The sequence below is a fragment of the Cupressus sempervirens genome, chromosome 10, assembly GCF_028749045.1.
Source record: "Cupressus sempervirens isolate cs-2001-9-10 chromosome 10, ASM2874904v1, whole genome shotgun sequence".
Classification (NCBI taxonomy): Eukaryota; Viridiplantae; Streptophyta; class Pinopsida; order Cupressales; family Cupressaceae; genus Cupressus; species Cupressus sempervirens.
Window position 1 is genome coordinate 782,208,941 of NC_143127.1, and position 20,294 is coordinate 782,229,234.

General features: G+C 35.0%; 1 protein-coding gene across 1 annotated transcript in view; it reads right to left on the reverse strand.

Moving 5' to 3' along the window:
* LOC149536212 (uncharacterized) overlaps positions 1–16,943 on the reverse strand; it is a 65,505-nt gene extending 48,562 nt beyond the window's left edge. The window contains exon 1 of the mRNA XM_089806249.1: positions 16,503–16,943. Coding sequence (XP_089662375.1) covers positions 16,503–16,943 — 441 coding nt within the window. The remainder of the gene's footprint in view (positions 1–16,502) is intronic.
* Between the last annotated feature and the right edge of the window lie 3,351 nt (positions 16,944–20,294).

The window sequence follows — 20,294 nt, forward strand, 5'->3', positions numbered from 1 at the left end:
AGCACCAAAATCTAAAACTCATGAATCATCAACACTTTCTAAAGATAGAAGCAAAGCATCCTCTTTAGATTTGTTACTTGCCACATTTGCCTCCTTGTCTACATCTGGTTTATCTCCTTCATTTTTCTTTTGAGTCCAACAATCTTTCTTTTTATGCCCTAATTTCCCATAGTACTAGTAGTAATTTGGTCCTCTTGATTGAGACTTGGTCCCTTTTGACTTTCCTATTCATTTCCCATGATTTCCAAAATTACTTCCTCTCTTAGTCGTCCTACCTTTGCTTTGCATACTCAAAGAACTTCTTGATGTAGATCCACCTAAGGATTTTCTATGAGTTTCCTCACTCAAAATAACATCGATCAAATCATCATATTTTAGGGTACTAGATCCAAGAACAAAATTACTCACAACCATTACCAAACCATTCTAGCTTTTAGGCAAAGAACAAAAAATTGAGAGAGCCCTAATTTCTTCATTAAAATTAATACCCACAAAAGATAACTAACTAGTAGTAGTATTAAACTTATTTAAATGATTTTCAATAGATCCACCTTCTATCATTTTCATATTAAATAAATGCTTCATGAGAAATACCTTGTTGGAAGCAGAGTGCTTTTCATATAGTTTTGCCAGGGTTTGCATCAACTCCTTTGTTGTCTTTGCTTTTGCAATATTAAATGCTACCGATGGTGGCAGGCATAATCGAATGCTTCCAAGTGCCTTTCTATCCAAAAGATCCTACTTTTCATTTGACATAGATCCCTAATTCTTGGTTTTTACACCAACGACGTCCATAAATCCTATTTATAAAGATAGTCTTCCGTTTGCATCTTCCATAGCTGGAAGTTTTTCCCATTAAACCTATCAACCCTCAGCTTACCCTTGTCTGTCATTGCTCCCACTAAACTGTGAGACTCCCACTCAACTGTAAGACTTTCCTATGGAGGATAATTGAAAAATAACCTCGCTCTAATACCACTTGTTAGGATTAAACCACAAATAGAAATAACAGTTACATGCAAATATAAACAAAATAAAAAATAATAGATCACATAGAGAAGAACACTAGACACCAAGATTTAACATGGTTCTCCCAATCCCTAGGCCATGTCCACCAAATAGCAAGTTTGGTATTATTATGATCTAGTGATTACAACCTAATTACAACTCATAATACCTTACAATTTAATACCGCTGCAAGAACCAATTTTTGTATCACCACCATAAAAAGATTCCTAACCCTAAGCCCTTTTATAAAAGTATTTTTATGCCACTTTAGTGTTACAACATGTCAACCATATGTTGGCCATACATCGACCATAACCTAATATTTTTTATCAGGTTACTGCCCTGAACCCCAAAGAATTTATGAAGTATGTATAGTACTTCCCTAATTAGTCACCACAAACTAACACTTTTCTTCTCAATGGAAATATCCAGCCACCTAGGTATGATAGCATCTATGCCAGTCATGGGAGAAACTTTAGTTAAAGCAAGGGTACCCGATTGGGTATCAACACATTCAGGAAACTTTTGAGGATCCGATACACTATCTACCATGTGAGAACAAGGGAGTTTCTCTATATTTGACTTTGTCTACATAGGATCTAGATCAACATTCATTATATCTTTTACTTCCTTGGTGTTGCTTTCCTAGTACTTTAGTGGGTTATCCTTTTGACCTTTGGCACCTCTTTATGAACTTGAAGTTGAAGTTGCTGTGAAGTTACTTTAGTTTCAACTTTAGGTGAGCCTACAAGAGGATCATTACTACTAGGGTTAGTGATGGCCTTTGGCTTTGGGTTCATCTTTTTATGCTTGGCTCTTGAGTATTTCTCTAGGGCACTAGGGGTATCTGATTTAACAGTCTTTAATTTCAACAATTTTTTAGTTCTCAAAAATTCTAAGGTATGGGAAAGAAAATCATCTTCTTCCCTTCTACTCCATTTAGTTTTAGGAATTAACATACATTCAATTTGATTGTGGGTCAATCAATTCTTCAGCTTCATCTTCATTTATCCCATTGGTGCTGAGGTTAACTTCAAACATTTTAATTTGGCTAACTATCAACCTTGACCACAACCTTTCTCTAACATCAAATTCATCTGAACAATTAGCCCAATAATCTTTCAAATATGGTACATGGACTATTGAAACTACATATTTGAAATTATCTCTAGCAAAACCCATGTAATCAAAATCTTCTCTGGGAGAGGAGTAGGGTTTGAGGCATAAGTGTGATAATGACATTTTTGTTAATACAACTTGCTTGAAATTTGAGCATTTTTAATGGCCAATTTCTATGGGAAATATGAAAGAGGATGACTTTTTGGTGTTTTTATGAGATTCTATCATACAAACAAATTGTCCGCATATCTCAAAAAAGATAATGTTGTCTAAATAATACTGCAGTAACCTGAGAGGTTCACTAGAAAAACCTCCAACTTTGAGATATGTGAATCTGGGAAATTGGATGTGGAAACAACCATAAATCTTGATGGCTTGCATTGATTCTTTGAATAACCAATGATTTTCATGCCCTTGGAGTTCAAACATCAACTTTCTGAGGAATAAATCATTCACCCTCCTGAATTCTTTGCAAAATTTAGTTGCCTAGAGATCTTTGTAGTACTAATAAATAGCCATTTCATTAGTCCAAGGCAAGTGTGGAAGATCTTCCCACCCCTTAGACACTGGTGAAATTTAGATTAAGAAAGAAGACAAAAAGAATGAGTTGAAACTACTCACAACTATCTAACCCTCATGTAAATTTTCAGCGATCAAATCAGCCCAATCAATGAATTTTTCACCTTTGACAATCTTTTGGATAAAGAAGTACATCAAGCTCTCCCAGTGAAAGGTGTGGTCATTACCCTTAACTCTATTTAGGAGTAGCACAATGTCTACAATTTCTCTAATGAAAAGCTCAATAGTCAAGGGGTTGGGCAATCTAGTGCCTCCTTCGGCTAGTTTTAAAAGCCAAGTTTGAGCTACAATAGAATCATAGTCTTTCTTTCTATCCCCATATAGATGTTGTACTTCCTCAAATTTCCAGGGCTCATAAGGTTCTTTGTCAAGAATTTTTAGAGCCAAACCAATATTAGCACTGTTTATCCTAACCAACACTTGTCTAGAAACTTTCTTGATGCACCTAGTGTTGTCGTCATAATGATTTTCACTTTTGAAAACTAGTTCTAGAAACCCAATGGCTAATGGAAAGGTGGTAGCTTCGAGCAATCTACTATAGGCCATCTTCTGGTATATGGGTCCAGAATGAGCATTTTTTGCCTTCTCTACTATATCGGCTATGTTTTTATTTACCAAAAATGTATTTCAAATTTTTTGTAGGGAGCTTAAGAGACATAGTCTTTTTAGTGTAGGCATCCTAGGATGGAAAAGAATCATGGTTTGGTTTGGAAAAAGAGGATTTATAGAGATAAAGCAAAACACCTTAGACCAAAACTAGGCATAATAAAAATTATAGAGGAAAATAGTATAATGCATTTATAGTTCTTAACAGAGCTTAACCTTCTGCCTCTTTTGCTTACCAATTTACATTGAGAGCCTAAAATGATCAAATGAGCAATTATACTAGCCAGAAAGTTAATTTTAAGGAATGATTTCTTGGAGATCTCAGGAAATATATGAGGGAGCAAAAGCATTTATAACAAGAATATTGCATGTACTTGGCAAGATTTGCAAGGTCATTTGTAGTTAATACCCATCAAATTTGCACATAGATCTACACCTCATGATATCATGAAATCCTGACTCCAGCTTTTGCCATAAAACCAACTATACTTTGCCACAAATTTTCTTAGCTGTCACATTTATTGCCTTTCATGATTTCAAGATCACCACTGGGTAGGACTCATTTTCTTTTTTGAGAACTATATTAATCATTTCTAGTACATCACCTATGAGAAAATAAGAAATCATTCGAGAATCACGAAGTCAAGGTTGAAGTTGAAGTTTCTTTGAATCAACTCTAACTTCAACTTCAACTTTATGGGTATTGACTCAAGTTGAGCGATAAAGACTTTGCTAGGTGATGAAGAGCAGGTGGATCTGAACTTGAAGTTGAAGTATGTTAAGAGTTCAATTTTGACTTCAAGTTTCAAAAAGGACTCTTGTTGAACAACACTACATATTGCATGAAAAGTGGGGTAATAGTTGGCTTTGATTAGGGAATGAGACTAAAAAGGATTATTTATAAACTTAAGATCTTTGGTTCAACACATCAACTTTTAATAGACCTAAACTAAAGAGACACAAAATAGAAAAGACACAAAAAAGTGACCAGAAAGGAAAAAAAGTAGGGGGAAATAGGTATTTACAATGAAGGTGACAAGAAGAATTAAAACTTAAAAAGTTTGAGATCTTGTCCATTATAAGAAAGGGGAAAATCATCACCATTAAGATACTTGAGTTTGAATGCATTGGAGCCCAATGCTTCTGATATGACAAATGGTCCCTTCCACAAGCTTTCAAATTTGTTGTGTACTCCCTTAGGCTCTCTTCTCTTATCCCATAGTAGCACTTGATCCCCTTCCATAAATTTTTGAGGCCTTATTCTCCAATCAAAAACCTTTTTCACCCTCGCCTGATGATTTGTGATGCGATCTACCAATTCTCTTCTCTCCTCTTAGATATTTTGAAGGTACAACATTTTTTTTTCAATAGAAGTAGAAAACACATCATCTTCAATTACTTTTTGCAAGCTTAAAGCAGCTAGCTCTAAAGGTAAAGACAATTGTGCTTCAACTTCATCTACCATCTCAAAAGGAGTTATACCAATAGCCCTCTTGGGAGAAGTTCTATATGCCCAAAGTGCTTCATACAGTTGTTTATGCCAGTCTCTCCTTTTTCCATCCACCAATTTTTTCGTGATGTTAAATAGGTTTTTTCTTTCGATTTTTCCTGCCCATTGCCTTGGGGAAAGTAATCAGAGGCATGCGATAGCCAAACACCATGATCATAACAGAATAACTAAATTTCTTGGGATGATAAATTTTGTGCATTATCAGGTACTAGCCTGTTTGGTACCAAAAAGTGAGTCAGAATAATTTCTATTAAGAATTTGCATACTACCTATGATGTTGTGGCTTATAGAGGAATCACTTTGACCCATGTGGTAAAATAGTCTATGGCAGTGAGAATATGAGTATGACTAGCACTAGAGTTTGGGTTGATTGGGCCTATAAAGTCTAGTCCCCACTACTGAAAGGGTTATTCTATCACCACTCGCTTCAAGGGGAGGGCAGATAGTTTTGGTTTCCCTGTAAACAATTTACATTTTTCCCAATTACCTAACCATTTATAAGTAGACTTGAACATACCTGGCCAATAATATCCACTTCTTCTAATTTTAAAGGTAGTTATTGTGGATGAAAAATGTCATCCACAAGCTTCATTGTGAAAGGTTTTGAGTAGCTTCTCTTGTTGATCAGTATCAACACATCTCAAGAACATACCATCTAGACCTCTTTTATACAAGACATAATTGAAAATCACAAATTTTACTGCCTTGAGCTAAAGACTTCTCTGATCCTTTCCTTTTAGATGATTTGGGTATTCCCCATATGTTTGAAAGTATGCCATGTCTGAAAAACATTCATCCTTCAAACTGGCTAACAAGCAATTAGGACATGTTCCTTATTCTTTATTTTTTGATATAAGCTTGTAGAGACCTTGACCACAAACTAGCTTGGATGGCTTGATATCTAGATCGAACTCTTGCACCTTTGACACTCAGATAGCCCAATTTTTTACTACTACATCCTACTATGTAAGAATGTTTTTAACGATTGTAGATGGTACATAGACTACAAAAAGTGAGTGAAGAATGTAGTATCAAAATTTCTTCACAACTTTAACAATAGAAAAGTCTTGCTTCTTAGCCAGAGAATAACGTAGCTCATGTTTCTTTATAGGAACACTCATAAAAGAAATAGGTACTTCCTCTCCCTTTTCATCTTTCTAAAGCAAGATACTGGACATAGTATGATTTGATGCATAGAATTACATTATAAAGTCCATAAAATTGAGATGAAAAAGAGTAGGCACCTTTTCAATATCTTCTTTCACCTCTTCAAATGCTCTGATTGCCAAGTCATCCCACTTGAAATTTTGTTTCTCACTTAAAATCTTTGCCATAGGTTGTATGGTTTTAGTAAAGTTAGGTACAAAATTTATGAGAAAGTTGATCTATCTAAACAAAGATCTGACACTGTTACTAATAGGGAGACATAAGTACTAAATTTCTTTCACTCTCCTAGGGTTGATCTTGATCCCTTCCTTGGAAACTATTTTCCCTAGCAATTTTTCTTCTGTTACAACAAAGATTGACTTCTTGGGATTTAATGAGATCCCATGTTCTCTACACTTTTTGAGCACTTTCCTCAAATATTTATGATGCTTTTTCCATCTCCTGGAGAATATAGTCATATCATCAAGATAAACTATTATGGTTTTATCTAGAAGGTGCCTAAAATTTGAACTCATTATAGATTGGAAAGTTGTGCCCACATTTATCAAGCCAAATGGCATCATCTTATAAGTGAAGGTACCCCATAGAGTTCTGAACATTATTTTATGTTGATCTTCTTTAGCAACACTTGTCTAATTACAACGTAAAAACCCATCAAGGAATGACATCATCTCTGAGCTAGCTACCATTTGGAGAATCTTGTACCTTATGGACAAAGTAAAGTTATCCTTTAGGCTGGCCTAATTTAGTTTCCTAAAGTCTACATAGATCCTTATCTCCCCACTCTTTTTCCATATTGACACTATGTTTTCCACCCATGTGGAGTGGTGTATTGGGAAGATTATATGAACTTTGAGCATTTTATCAATTTCCTTGAATATTGCATCTAAAACTTTAGGGTTATAGGGTCTTAACTTCTGTCTAAAAGGAGAAGTACCTAGTTTTAGGGTAATATGGTTCTTAAATTTCCCTCTCCTAAAGGTCTTCAAATCCTCATATGACTAGGCAAATACATCAATATATTCTTTAAGTAGTTTAACAAATCTTGCCTTCTCATATGCCTCACAACAAGTCCCTAGATTCATCATCTTAGGATTGTGTTTATTTCCTAAGTTGACCTTCTCATACTCACCATTCTTAACCTCTTTAGGAAATAAAATTTGAGCTAAGAAAGCATCTTGCTTGTCAAAAAGTTTCTCAAGTTCAACTAAGCCTTTAGGTATCAAATTTCTTTTTAATTGCATTACACCTTCTATCTCTTCATCTACTAAGTCAGGACAAAAGTTCCTACATTTTGACTTAGAGCCTTCAAAATAATTAGTGAAAAATTTCTCCATACTTTGTAAGAAAGCACTAATATGTGCATCATCTTTGAATACCTACCATGAGTTATTGTTGTTAGGAACACTTGGTATATGAATGATCTCCATAGAATACTTATTAGTTACAAAATTAGGGTGAGGAATTAGCAAGGAAGTTGATACTGCCAAGGAATTTGATACTGCCAAGGAATTTGCTCTTGCATTTAGCTCTCTAGGAATTTATTCTATTGAAGAAGCTTCAAAATCTTCACTTTCATCCCATACCCAATTTCTATAGTACATTGATCTTTTATTTTTCAACAAAAAAAAATTCCTAACTTGTATTGCTATCAATTTCGCATCTTCATTTTCCTTTGACAACTTGATATTTTTCTTCTTCACCTCTTCTAGTCCTAGGAGAAAAGCTTCATACTCCATTGTATTATTTGTATTTTCAAAAGATAACTTGAAAGAAGAGGGAAGAGTTTGACCTGGAGGGGATACCAATACTACACCAACCCCAGACCCACTTGAGCAATAGCTTCCATCAAACTTGAATATCTATGGTAAATCTACATCTTTTGACTACATACCTATTTCCTCATTTTTACACATAATCAAGTAATTAGAAAAATGAGTTTCTTGATAGAGGATTTGAGATTTCGAGTCATTAGATGGGAAAAATCTATATTTAGACTTCGCTTCAAGTAGTAGGGTTACTTTCTTTTTCCCTATGGGTATGATGGCTTGGGACCAATCCATTTTGACTTCTCCTCCCAAATCTCAATAGAAAGTTTAGCTAAGGAGCATGCCATAGCTTGTTGGAATGTCTACTACTAGAATAGTAAGCTTTATTCTTTTTTGTGGGAAGGCTGCTAAAGAAACTTAGGCATCCTTGATTTAACCTATTAAGGGTACTTTCTTGAAATCCATTGAATAAAACTTTCCAAAAGTCTTGGTCAAAGGGAGATCAAGAGCTTTTGCTACTGCAATTGGTATTATATTATCAGATGCACCAGAGTCTATAATATAATTGCTTAATTTAAAGCCATGAAGGAAAAGCAATACATAAAAGGGGTCAGGTTTTTCATGACAGGATAACTCTGGGCTAACTTTATCAAGCTAGATCAGGTCTTTATGGTGGTCAGGCTTTTGATTTTTGGTTTCTTCATTGGCAGGGACTTTGTTTGTCTATTTAGAAGATACCTCTTCACTGACAAAGACCTTATTTGTCTATTTCGTAGATACATTAGGTGAAGATTGATGAGCATATTTAATTAGCTTATTGAACTCACCAAGATTCATTCTCAAGTACTCAGTAGGGGATATTTTAATTCTAGATGCTTTACAGAACTCAACTATATCAAATGCAGAGTTAGGATCAGACCTTTTCAGAATTTGAGAAATTAAAGCTTGCATATGTGATGACTTACTCTCACCTTCTCCTCTAGCTTTGCAATCCTTTACTTGAGTAGGACATGCACTATTTTTGGACTAAGAATTAGCTTTGGCAACCTTTTTTTCCTCTAGCTAGTGTTGGGTGTTCATTTTGCATGAGGTCAATGGTAGGAATCCATAGTGTAATTCCTTTCTTGAAAAGCAAATCTTTTAAGGATCCACTCCAAGGTTCAGTGTTTGTCTTTAAACGTACCAAAATCTGCTTAGTAGAAGATAAATGTGAATATACACGAGGAGGCCTTTGCTAGTTCTAAAAGAACTCTTTGTCTTGGAATCAAAGTAAAATCTATTTACTATCTCAAAATATCACACCCAAAAGAACAATATTTTTGTATTTTTTATTTTTTTTAATGATTGCAATTCTAATGATGCAACTACTATGAGGTCCTATTCTAACAAGGGGTTAGGAAAGAAAGTTACGAAACTAAAAGCAAATAACATGAAATCAAATAACTTGAAATTGAAATTCCTAAATGGACATAAGCTACAGAACACAACACACTGCGAGTTAAACCTTTGAAGAAATTGGTAAGAAACCAATGAAAATAGGAGCAGCGCTTCCTAGAATCCACTGATGCAATCGTTGGTGAGAATATTTAACAAATTGAATGATGTTTCACTCTTTAGCAAATCGCAAGGCCATGAAAAGTGTGCTCATGTGAGACAAAAAGCTATGTAAACAAAATTAGGTGATCTCTTCTCAAGCTCGTTACGTCAACAAAATTCATATATTTGTAGCAAACACCATAACTAAAAGATCACAAAACTAGAAACAACACAATAAACCTTTGGCTCAATCACAATCTCATGAATAAAATCCACAAAACAATGACACATTCATGCAAGAATAACTACACTCCAAATGCTAGCACCAAAAGTATAACTTTATTACATAATAACGATGACCTTTCTTACATTTTACAATGGGGTATTTATAAGAAATCATCTCCTCAATTTCAGTTGAGAGTGAGAGATACCTTGATGCAATAAAATGATTTTGAAACATTTAAACAAACTAAATATATACAAACTGACAATCTAACTAGTGCTTAGAGGGACTCCATCCGTGTTTTATTCATTAATTGGATGCATGAGCCCTTTACATGTCAAAAACAATGAAAGCATGAGAGAGAAAGTAGGAGGAAGACATCAGTCAAAGTAGAACTGCATAGAGACACCAAAAATAGAAGCTAGCCCTTCACTTGATGTGTGTCGGAGTTAACTTGCCATTAGAATGCACTCTCGATGCATGGAAATTGTTATTTTTGGAACTAGCGATTAACTATTGGTGCACCTTTGAATTGTGGACATGCATGAAAATGTGGAGCTGCAGACCTGCGTAGCTGCGAACTTGCAGACTTGCATAGCTATAGACCTATGGAACTATAGACCTATGTAGCTACAAAACTACAAAGCTGCGGACCTGGGGATCTGCAGACCTAGAGAGCTCAATTCACCAAAAAATCAAAGTTCTCAATTTTGAAAATGATTTTTGAATTTTGCTCAAATGAAGTTTTAGATCACTTTTTGTATACACTCCATGCCCCTTTTTGATGATTTACACCCTATTTATAGCTAATTACTTTCATAAACTTGCACTCCCTCTACTTTTTCAATTGAAAATCTCAAGGCACCTGCATTGGATCTTGTCTCGAATAGCTACATAAGATGAGAAACCTGATTTTCTTTATGTGTGCAACCTCTGTATCTTTGACCTTTGTCTTCTCTCGACCTATCCAATCCTTCCTGGCAAGAAACCAAGTGCTTCAAATTATCCAAGATGATCAAATGTTTGCAACTTTTTCATATTTTTTCACAAAATTTCTAGGCATTTTTAAATGACATTTTTGGAGGTCTTTTGCTCAAAATTTCAAGTCGAAACCTTTGCCAGTGCCTAAAATTGAATAGTCGAAGGCTCACTATTTTAGGGACTGAAATTAGATCTTCAGTTCTTCTTTCCAACAGTGTAAGTGGTTTTGAATTCTAAGGCTCAAGTCAAAAGTTATGACCTCGACAAGTTGAGGATGTCATTTTTACCTACAAAAGAAGAAAACATTAGTTCGTAGAGTTAACAATGCATAGTAAAGACACTAGCTACTCAAACAAAACTAGGGGGTGAATCCTGAAATTTGGCTAAGTTTGAAATCCTGAAGCCCTAAAATTTGGCTAAGTCTGGATTCCTAAAGCCCTAAAATTTGGCTAAGTCTAGATTTCTGAAGCCCTGAAATTTCCAAAAATCATTACCTTATCTCGGGGAGGTCTTAAACCTATCTCAAAAGATTCATCGCATACATTAAAATATATTTTAAGTATAAGAAACTTATACTTAAATGATATATTTTAAACCCCCTTTTATGGCTACTCGAACAAAACTAGAGGTGAAAGGGCAGCTTGGCAAAGACAAATGGTGCCTTGGGAGTGAAGCGGCGTGAATGCGCACAAGGCACTTTGATTGTGTGCGCACACACTTGGGCGTGTGCGCACTTGGGCATGAGCGCACTACCCTTGAAGGTGCGCACACGGTCTTTGAACGGCGGCACATGCGTGCTACCCTTGAAGGCATGCATGCATAGCCTTTGAAGGATGGCACATGCACGCTACCGTTGAAAGTGCATGTGCGTGTGGCCACAGCCTTTAAAAGGCCATGTGCACGCTACCCTTAAAGGTATGTGCATGGCATTTGAAGGGTGATGTGTGCACTACCCTTGAAGGCATGCGCATGCAGCCTTTGAAGGGCAACGTGTGCAGCTTTTGGGTGGCGGTGCATTTTTTTTCTTTGAGATTTTTTTTAAATTTTTTTTTTTTTTGAATTTTTTGTGTTTTTGGTGTTTTTGAATTTATTTTTTTTTGTTTTTTTTTTTTTGATTTTTTGAATATTTGACTCTAAAATTTTATGGTCTAATAAAACTCTTCTTCTCTTGACTCTTGCACTATGAGTCTGAGAGTCAAAAAATGTAGGGGGTCCCCATTCCTAGTGAGGAATGAGGCGTGTGTTGTGGACACCACAAAAAATAGCCCCGAAAAAAGGAAGAAATGAACAAGGTATTTCTTCATCAGAAAACATTCCTTCGACATGTGTCAAAGACCAACCAAACTTTGAACACCTTCAACATATTTCAGATGACTTTGCACTCAAAATCTCTGAAGTCGAAACCTTCAAACTCAGTGTGTGCATTGTGTATTCATTCCCTTTGATGTGTTAGGATGCAATCAATCAAATTTTTCTAATAACTCGAAACAATCTTCCACTCCTCCCAGCTCATTCTTTTGGAATCTCCACGAAGGCTCTTTATCAATCAATTGTTTGACCAGATGAGAGAATCAGTTCAAGGGCTCTTAATGGAATGCCACGTTCTTTTAATTTTTTGGCCTTTTGCATAATTGCTCCATGTCATTTGTTACTTTTGAATACAAGACACTTTTCTTTGCAACGTATCATTAGCCATTTCAGATCTTTAGAATCCTTCAGACTTAACATTGTCTTTTCTTTCTTTCTTTCTTCTTCTTCTTCTTCTTCTTCTTCTTCTTCTTTTTGGAATTATGTATCCTAACTATGCTTAGACTATGTAGTCAAAACATCAGTTTCATTTCTTGGATTCGATCTCTTATGAACATCCCTTGCATTCCTCTTTTAGAAATTTTTAGGAAACTTTCATGCCAAACAAAGATCTTAGCAACCTTTCGAGGAGACCCCTCTTGTTTGAACTACTTAGAGTTTGGATCATGTCTCATTATCTTTGACTTGAATTCAACAGCACCCAAAACAATCAAATCTTAAAATTTTCAAAGTGTTGAGAGCTTGTTGGTCTAGGCTTCTAATTTCGAGACTGAAGGTCCCCTAGTTCCACAAGAAATTTTTGTTGCTTGGTTGGTATCAAACACATAATCATCCAAATGTTTTGACAAAGAAATACCTCTTCCTAAAATTGAGACCAAAGAGTGGTTAGTAAAATCTTGAGAAAAATCACAAGTACACCTTACCCCCTAGGACTGACACAACTTTTTTAAAAAATGAACACATGAGTAAAAGCAAACACACAACACCTAACTAGAAAGACTAAAAGAACAAAAAATTAAAAAAATAAACTTATTTACAGAAAAACTTGAATAATAACAATGTGGGCTAGTTATTAGTAGATTTCTCATCATGTGCAATAGTAATGAACCACCCCATGTAGTTCTCAAAAATGTTGACTTGTCTTTGTACTCAAAAAAATAAAGTCTAGACAATCTTGGTTCAAATTTGAGGCACCAATTACACAAAATTACAAGTTGTGGTAACTCTTTATGGCCATGATTAATCCACAAACAAGTTCTCTTACCTTTAGCATCATATTCAAATTGAAAATCATCAAACAGAGAGGGATAATGGAAAGATATCACCTGATTCAGCAAGTCCCCCACCATAGGGGTACACTCACACATTGTAATTTCTCCTTCTAGTGGTCTCATCTCATGGTACACCACTTCGCGTGCATATGGAAACACTTTAGGTTTCGCTCTAGGCTCCCTTAGACTAGGAAACTCAATTCCCAACCTCCCTTTCGAATTACAGGATTCATTACTATCATCGACCAAGATGTTTTCTGCCTCATATCCCAAAGAAGCTTGTTCAAAATCATATTTTCCCTCCATTGTAATCTCCCAAGCTAACAAGAAATCTAGACAACTTTCTTCTGAATGGAACCAAAATGGATGGATCCTACATGACTCAGTTATTGCATGGTTTGATATGTGTGTGGAATACCTACAAATAGACATTTCCTCAGTCAAGCTTGAGACCAAATTGAACACTCTATCCATCTCTTCTAATGACAAATCTTGTTTTGAGGGAGATATCTTATATTTATCCAATGGGGAATCAATATCATAGTATGAAAAATTGGTATCTTCTTCTTGATGACTTTCTGATTCAAAAATTGCACCAACCTCGGGACCTGATGGAACTATAAAATTTTGGCAAATTTTAGAGTCCCAAACACCATATCAAGAAAATAATGAAGGTGGTCAAAGGATTGTATTTAACAGAAATAAATAACAATCATATAATTAGGTGATAGAGATGATATTGAACATTAACAAATGTATGCAGCAACACATATTTGGGCAAAATTACCTTAGCAGTATTAATTCTGAAGTTTGATGAAGAAAAAAACTAGTACAAAGACTGTGACAGACATATATCTTTGCCATGAATAAAAATCTGAAATAACTTTGACATAAGCTATAGATATGAATATTAGTTAGAGATCTCAAGAAGGCTTCAGATTTGAAGAACTTGAAACAACAAATAAACTGTGTAAATTAAGAAAGACCTTGAACCATCACACCAGTATACAGAACAATATGAGTACTCCTAGATCTATAGGGGTAAACCATATGTGCAACAATCAAAACCATTGTCAGGTGTCTCTAAGGATTAAAATTTGAATATTAGCATAGAATCAATTCATGAGTTTATAAAGGTGTAATAGGGACCTTCGCATTAGACTTCGACAGCTCCTAAAGTCTGCAAATGAAGATATAAAACAATAACAATGATTAGAGATAATAAATCATGATGCTGGAAGGAAGTAACAAAGTCAAAAACAAAATATTGTTTTTATTTACAGTAGTGTGGAATGCCTGTTTTGGTAGCAGATAATTTGTTTCACCACTTATCCTATAAGGGTACAGTGGATTTGGAAAGGATAGATGATCCTATTGAACATGATGGGCTTGAAGATCAAATTCATGATTTTGAAATGTGATGGAGATGGAGAAACTTAGTTTTCGGACCAATAGGAAGATCCTTTGTATTATCAGACATCCACACAATCTGCTCGAAGAAGGGCCCCAAACTAGTCATCAGAGGACTTAAAAGTTTCTACAATTGGTAGTGGTTTTCTTGAGTTAGATATTGAATAGGCAGACTTCGATCCAGATATCAATTGTTGGCTAAGGTCATCATGAGTTCAGTGGTACCCAGGTCTTATTGCAAAAGTGGAGAGAGAATTAAAGCAATAGCTGGAGTGGACGGATGTTTTCATCAAAGTACATGATGCGAGGATACTTGTGGCAACTGGACATCTAGAGATTGACTTATGGATTGGTGATAAGAAGAAAATTATAGTTTTGAATCAGAGTTAGCAAGAGTCACAAAGTCATTATCTAATAACTTTAATACAAAGAGAATGGACCTGAAAGTTTCACAAATGGTAATAATAAGGAGCCGTTTGGAATAGTGCGACTAAGGTTCGTATGATGGCAAGGGCAGAAAAGACTCTACATCCTGATCATTTCAAATACCATTTCCAAGTCGCATCAAGAATGGACCTTCTTTATATTATATGGACCTTTCAGAAATACATTGCCAGGGTTATACACGCAGAGATTCTAGTTCAATGATATGCATCCACCACATCCATTCTCAATCAGTCGATACATACCTAAGTTTCAAACTATTAAATCGGTAGAGATTATCATCAATTCGTATCATATTAAGGAAATGATATTGAAGTTGCATTGATAACGTCTAATAATCATTGATACTTATAAAGATGCAATTATATTATAAGAAAATGAGCCCAATAAATTGCAAGATTGAAGAAATAAATACATTAAAGGATAATAAACAAGATGTATAAAGGGAAAGTATCAATTAGTTATTAATAATGAAGTGGTGTGGTTTTAATAGAAGAAGGTGATAATATATTTTATTAAATAAATGACTTTTTGAAGAGTCACATTCCTATTTGCATAAAAATATAAATAGGGAGATATTCAAATGAAAATAGGAAAATTCATATCCAAACATTCATATTGAGAGGAGGCATTTTATATTTATATTTTATTGTATGGAGAGATAAGCACAATATTATGATTTTGTAATAAAGTTCATTATTTTATTTTTTAAATAAAATAAAATGCCTTTTGTTTACCTTTGATGGCATGGAGATTTAAAACTATAGGTGAATCATCCTTCATGATTATATTTTAAAATTCTATATATGATTTTGTTATCAGATATGTGGACATGCTCAGTTAGCATTTTAAATTTGATCATCATAGGTGTTGTGAAATATTTAATTGTTTCCACAACTGTGTCCAGTTTGTCTCAGTGGAGTTAAAATTCAATCTAGACTAATTTAAAGATTGCATTATAATTGATCTGTCACATCTAGATTATCAAAATTATTGGCAGTACAACTGCACTGAACATTATGAAGTTGTATGTAAAAGTTCACCAAGTTGACTCTATCACCTGGATGAGCAAAGGCACTAGTCTTTTTTGAAGTTCAAAAATATATATAATCCTCCTGCAAGCATAAAATTTATTATTATTCAATTGTTCAAAACATTTAATCATTATCCAACATTTCAATTTCATTCTGATCGAGTTCAAGGACCTTGCCAGCCAAGGAACTTGCAAAGTTTAAATTCGCTATAGAAAACCCTTGAATTGAGTAGTCAGTGTTCAAGGTGAAGGTTTACCTACCTAGGTGCAGCGAAGCTTGAAGTGTAGGGGAATCTAAGTGATTTCTGGTCGTTGGCCAAAATTTGATTGAGAGATCCTACCGGAGAAGTGGCAGGCTCTTAGATTTCCAATCTAGGGTTTTGGAAACCAACAGACCCTCCACATTTTCATCACCTTTTGAAACTTCATGGAGTTTTGGAACTTCAAAATTTCTCATGTCCTCAAAACTTCTTGGCATATCCACACTTATTGTGACATCAACACTTGGAAGAATTTCTTCATTGAATGGGAATGCAACCTCCTCTTGATTATCTTCATCAATTTTTCCTCCTAGGGACTTATCACGTAATTCAAACACCATTGCACTAAATTGCAAGGGTTGTTCCTCTATGGTTTGGTGAGGGTGATCCAAAAAATCATTGTGCCCATACCCATTTTTACTTGGACTCATTCTTGTAATACGATTATTCTCATTGTTGACATTGTTGTAAAAGCCAAAATTTCCACTCTGACCCTGAGAATAATTGTTTTGGGTAGCAAGTTGTCTTGGAGGATTGCCTTGGTCTCTTAAAGAATTCAACTTTATTTTCATGAGTTTATTGGATAAAAGAGACATCGTCTCCCTCATGGCCTTAAGCTCTCTAGCCACATCATTTTCTACTTCAATGGATGCAACTGCCTTTTGCTCAAAGAAAGCAGTCTTTTGAGACCCATATTTGAAATATGTAATTGTTGGCATTGGAGCAGTAGTAACCTGATTTGTGAATGTAACAGGCCCTTTGAAAATCTTTTCAATGGTATCAATGTCTCTAGGTGGAAGCCTTCTTAGAAAAATAGAAGTTAATGCATCCATTATTCCAAAGTAGACCTAGATGGCAACCTCCTATGGTATAGTGTATGAAAACTCCATTCTTTGATACATCCTATAGAAGCGATGATTAAACTATGAAATAGTCTCATGGAGATCCCTCTTAATTGAGATGAACTGATGATATAGAAGAGCTAGATCAACATAGATCTTGAATTATTCCAGAAAATTGCTCTCAAAGGAGTTCCAATCCATTATTGATGCTGGTGGTAGATTGAGGTACCAATTGAATGCCATTTCTCCCAAAGTGTAAGGAAAAAGGTGGCATACCACATCCATATGCTGAATCTGGTTTTGATTACAGATCTCCTTAAAGATTTTGATATGATCTTCTATTATTCATGATTCTCCATAGATGAATTGTGGGTAAAACTTTTCAAAGAATTTAGGAAAGTCATGTAATGATCCAGTTAGGTTCAAAGGTGAACTTTGGACATTGAAGAAAGACATGGTGCATAATGACGAAAATGTATGAAGTGGAATGTAAAGCGAATGATGATGATGAAATATGTAATGTGAATGGGTGGAGTTCTTAGAATCCCTTTACCACTGTGATGCTTATGAAAGTGTGCTCACCTCTAGAGAAGCACACTTTCTCGAAATAGTGCACCACAAAATTTTGCAGACTTGCAGATCTGCGGACCTATGGACCTACATACCTACGGACCTAAGGACCTGCATTTCTAAAAATTTCAAAAGTGATTTTCTAAACTTTTATGGAGTGAAACATCATTTTATTTGTTAAAGATTCTCACCGACGATTCCATTAGTGGATTCTTGGAAGCACTGCTCCTATTTTCATTCAAGGTGCCTCGTGCGCGTTTGTGCCGTTGTGCTCCTAAGGCACCATGTGCCCTTGCCAAGCTACCCTTTCACCTCCAATTTTGTCTGAATAGCCATTGAAGGGGTTTAAAATATATCATTTAAGTATAAGTTCACATATATTTAATTTCTTAAGATATATTTTAATATACGCAATGAATCTTTTGAGATAGGTTCAAGACCTCCCTGAGATAAGGTAAAGATTCTAGGAAATTTCAGGGCTTTAGAAATTCAGACTTAGCAAAATTTTAGGGCTTCAAGAATTCAAACTTAGCCAAATTTCAAGGCTTTAGGATTTTAGACTTAGCCAAATTTCAGAATTTACCTCCAGTTTTATTTGAGTAGTTAGTGTGTCTTTACTATCCATTGTTAACTCTACAAACTAATGTTTACTTCTTTTGTAGGTAAAAATGACATCCTCAACTTGTCAAGGTCATAACTTTTGACTTGAGCCTCAGAATTCAAAACCACTTACACTGTTGGAAAGAAGAACTAAAGATCTAATTTCAGCCCCTAAAACAATGAGGGTTCAACTGTTCAATTTTAGGGTCCGACGAAGGTTTCAACTTGAAATTTTGAGCAAATGACCTCCAAAAAGGTCATTTAAAAATGCCTAGAAAATTTGTGAAAAAATATGAAAAAGTTTCAAACATTTGATTGTCTTGGATAATCTGGATCACTTGGTTTCTCACCGAGAAGGATTGGACAGGTGGAGAGAAGAAAAAGGTCAAAGATACAAAGGTTGGACACATAAAGCAAATCAGGTTTCTCATCTTATGTAGCTATTGGGGACAAGATTCAACGCAGGTTCCTTAAGATTTTCGATTGAAGAAGTGGAGGGAGTGTAAGTTTATGAAATTAATTGGCTATAAAGAGGGTGTAAATCATCAGAAAGGGGCATGGAGCATATACAAAAAGTGACCTAAAACTTCATTTGAGCAAAACCTAAAAAATGTTTTCAAAAATGAGAACTTTGATTTTTTGGCGAATTGAGCTCCACAGGTTTGCGGGTCTATAGCTATGCAGGTCCGTAGCTATGCAGGTCCATATGCTGCATTTTCATGTAGGTCTACAATTCAAAGGTGCCTCAATAGTTGATTGTTAGTTCAAAAAATAACACTTTCCATGCAATGTGAGTGCATTTTGACGAAAAGTTAACTCCGACACACATCAAGTCAAGGGCCAACTTCTATTTTTGGTGTCTCCATGCACTTCTACTTCGACTGATGGATTCCTTCTACTTTCTCTCTCATGCTTTCATTATTTTTGACATGTAAAGGGCTCATGCATCTAATTAATGAATAAAATATGGATGGAGTCCCTCTAAGCACCAGTTAGATTGTCTGTTTTTATATATTTAGTTTGTTTAAATGTTTTAAAGCATTTTATTACATCAAGATATATCTCACTCTCAACACAAATTGAGGAGATGATTTCTTATAAATACCACATTGTAAAATGTAAAAAGGGCTGCTATTATTATGCAATAAAGTTATGCTTTTGGTGCTAGCATTTGGAGTGTAGTTATTCTTGCCTGAATGTGTCATTGTTTTGTGGATTTTATTCATGAGATTTTGATTGAGCCAAAGGTTTATTGTGTTTTTTTTGGTTGTGCGATCTTTTAGTTCTAGTGTTTGCTACAGATATATGAATTCTATTGACGTAATGAGCTTGAGAAGAGATCACCTGATTGTGTCTACATAGCTTTTTATCTCGCATGAGCACACTTTTTGTGGCCTTCTGATTTGATGAAGAGTGAAACATCATTCGATTTGTTAAAGATTCTCACTGACGATTGCATCAGTGGATTCTAGGAAGCATTGCTCCTATTTTCATTGGTTTTCGGCCGATTTCTTCAAAGGTTTAACTCGCAGCGTGTTGTGTTCTATAGCTTATGTCCATTTAGGAATTTCAATTTCAAGTTATTTGATTTCATGTTATTTTCTTTCAGTTTCATTATTTTCTTTGCTAACCCCCTATTAGAATAGGACCTCATAGCAGTTGCATCATTAGAATTGCATTCACTAAAAAAAATTGAAAATACAAAAATATTGTTCTTTTAGGTGTGATATTTTGAGACAGCAAATAGATTTTACTTCGATTCCAAGACAAAGAGTTCTTTTAGAACCAGCAAAGGCCTCCTCATGAACATTCACATTTATCTTCTACAGAGAAAATTTTGGTATGTCGCAAAACAAACACTGAACCTTGGAGTGGATCATTAAAAAAATTTCTTTTCAAGAGAGGAATTACACTATGGATTCCTACCGTTGACCTCGTGCAAATTTTTTTGGGATTTTTGGGTAAGTCATGTAATGGTCCAGTTAGGTTCAAAGGTGAACTTTGGGTGTTCAAGAAAGACATGGTACATAATGACAGAAATGTATGAAGTGGAATGTA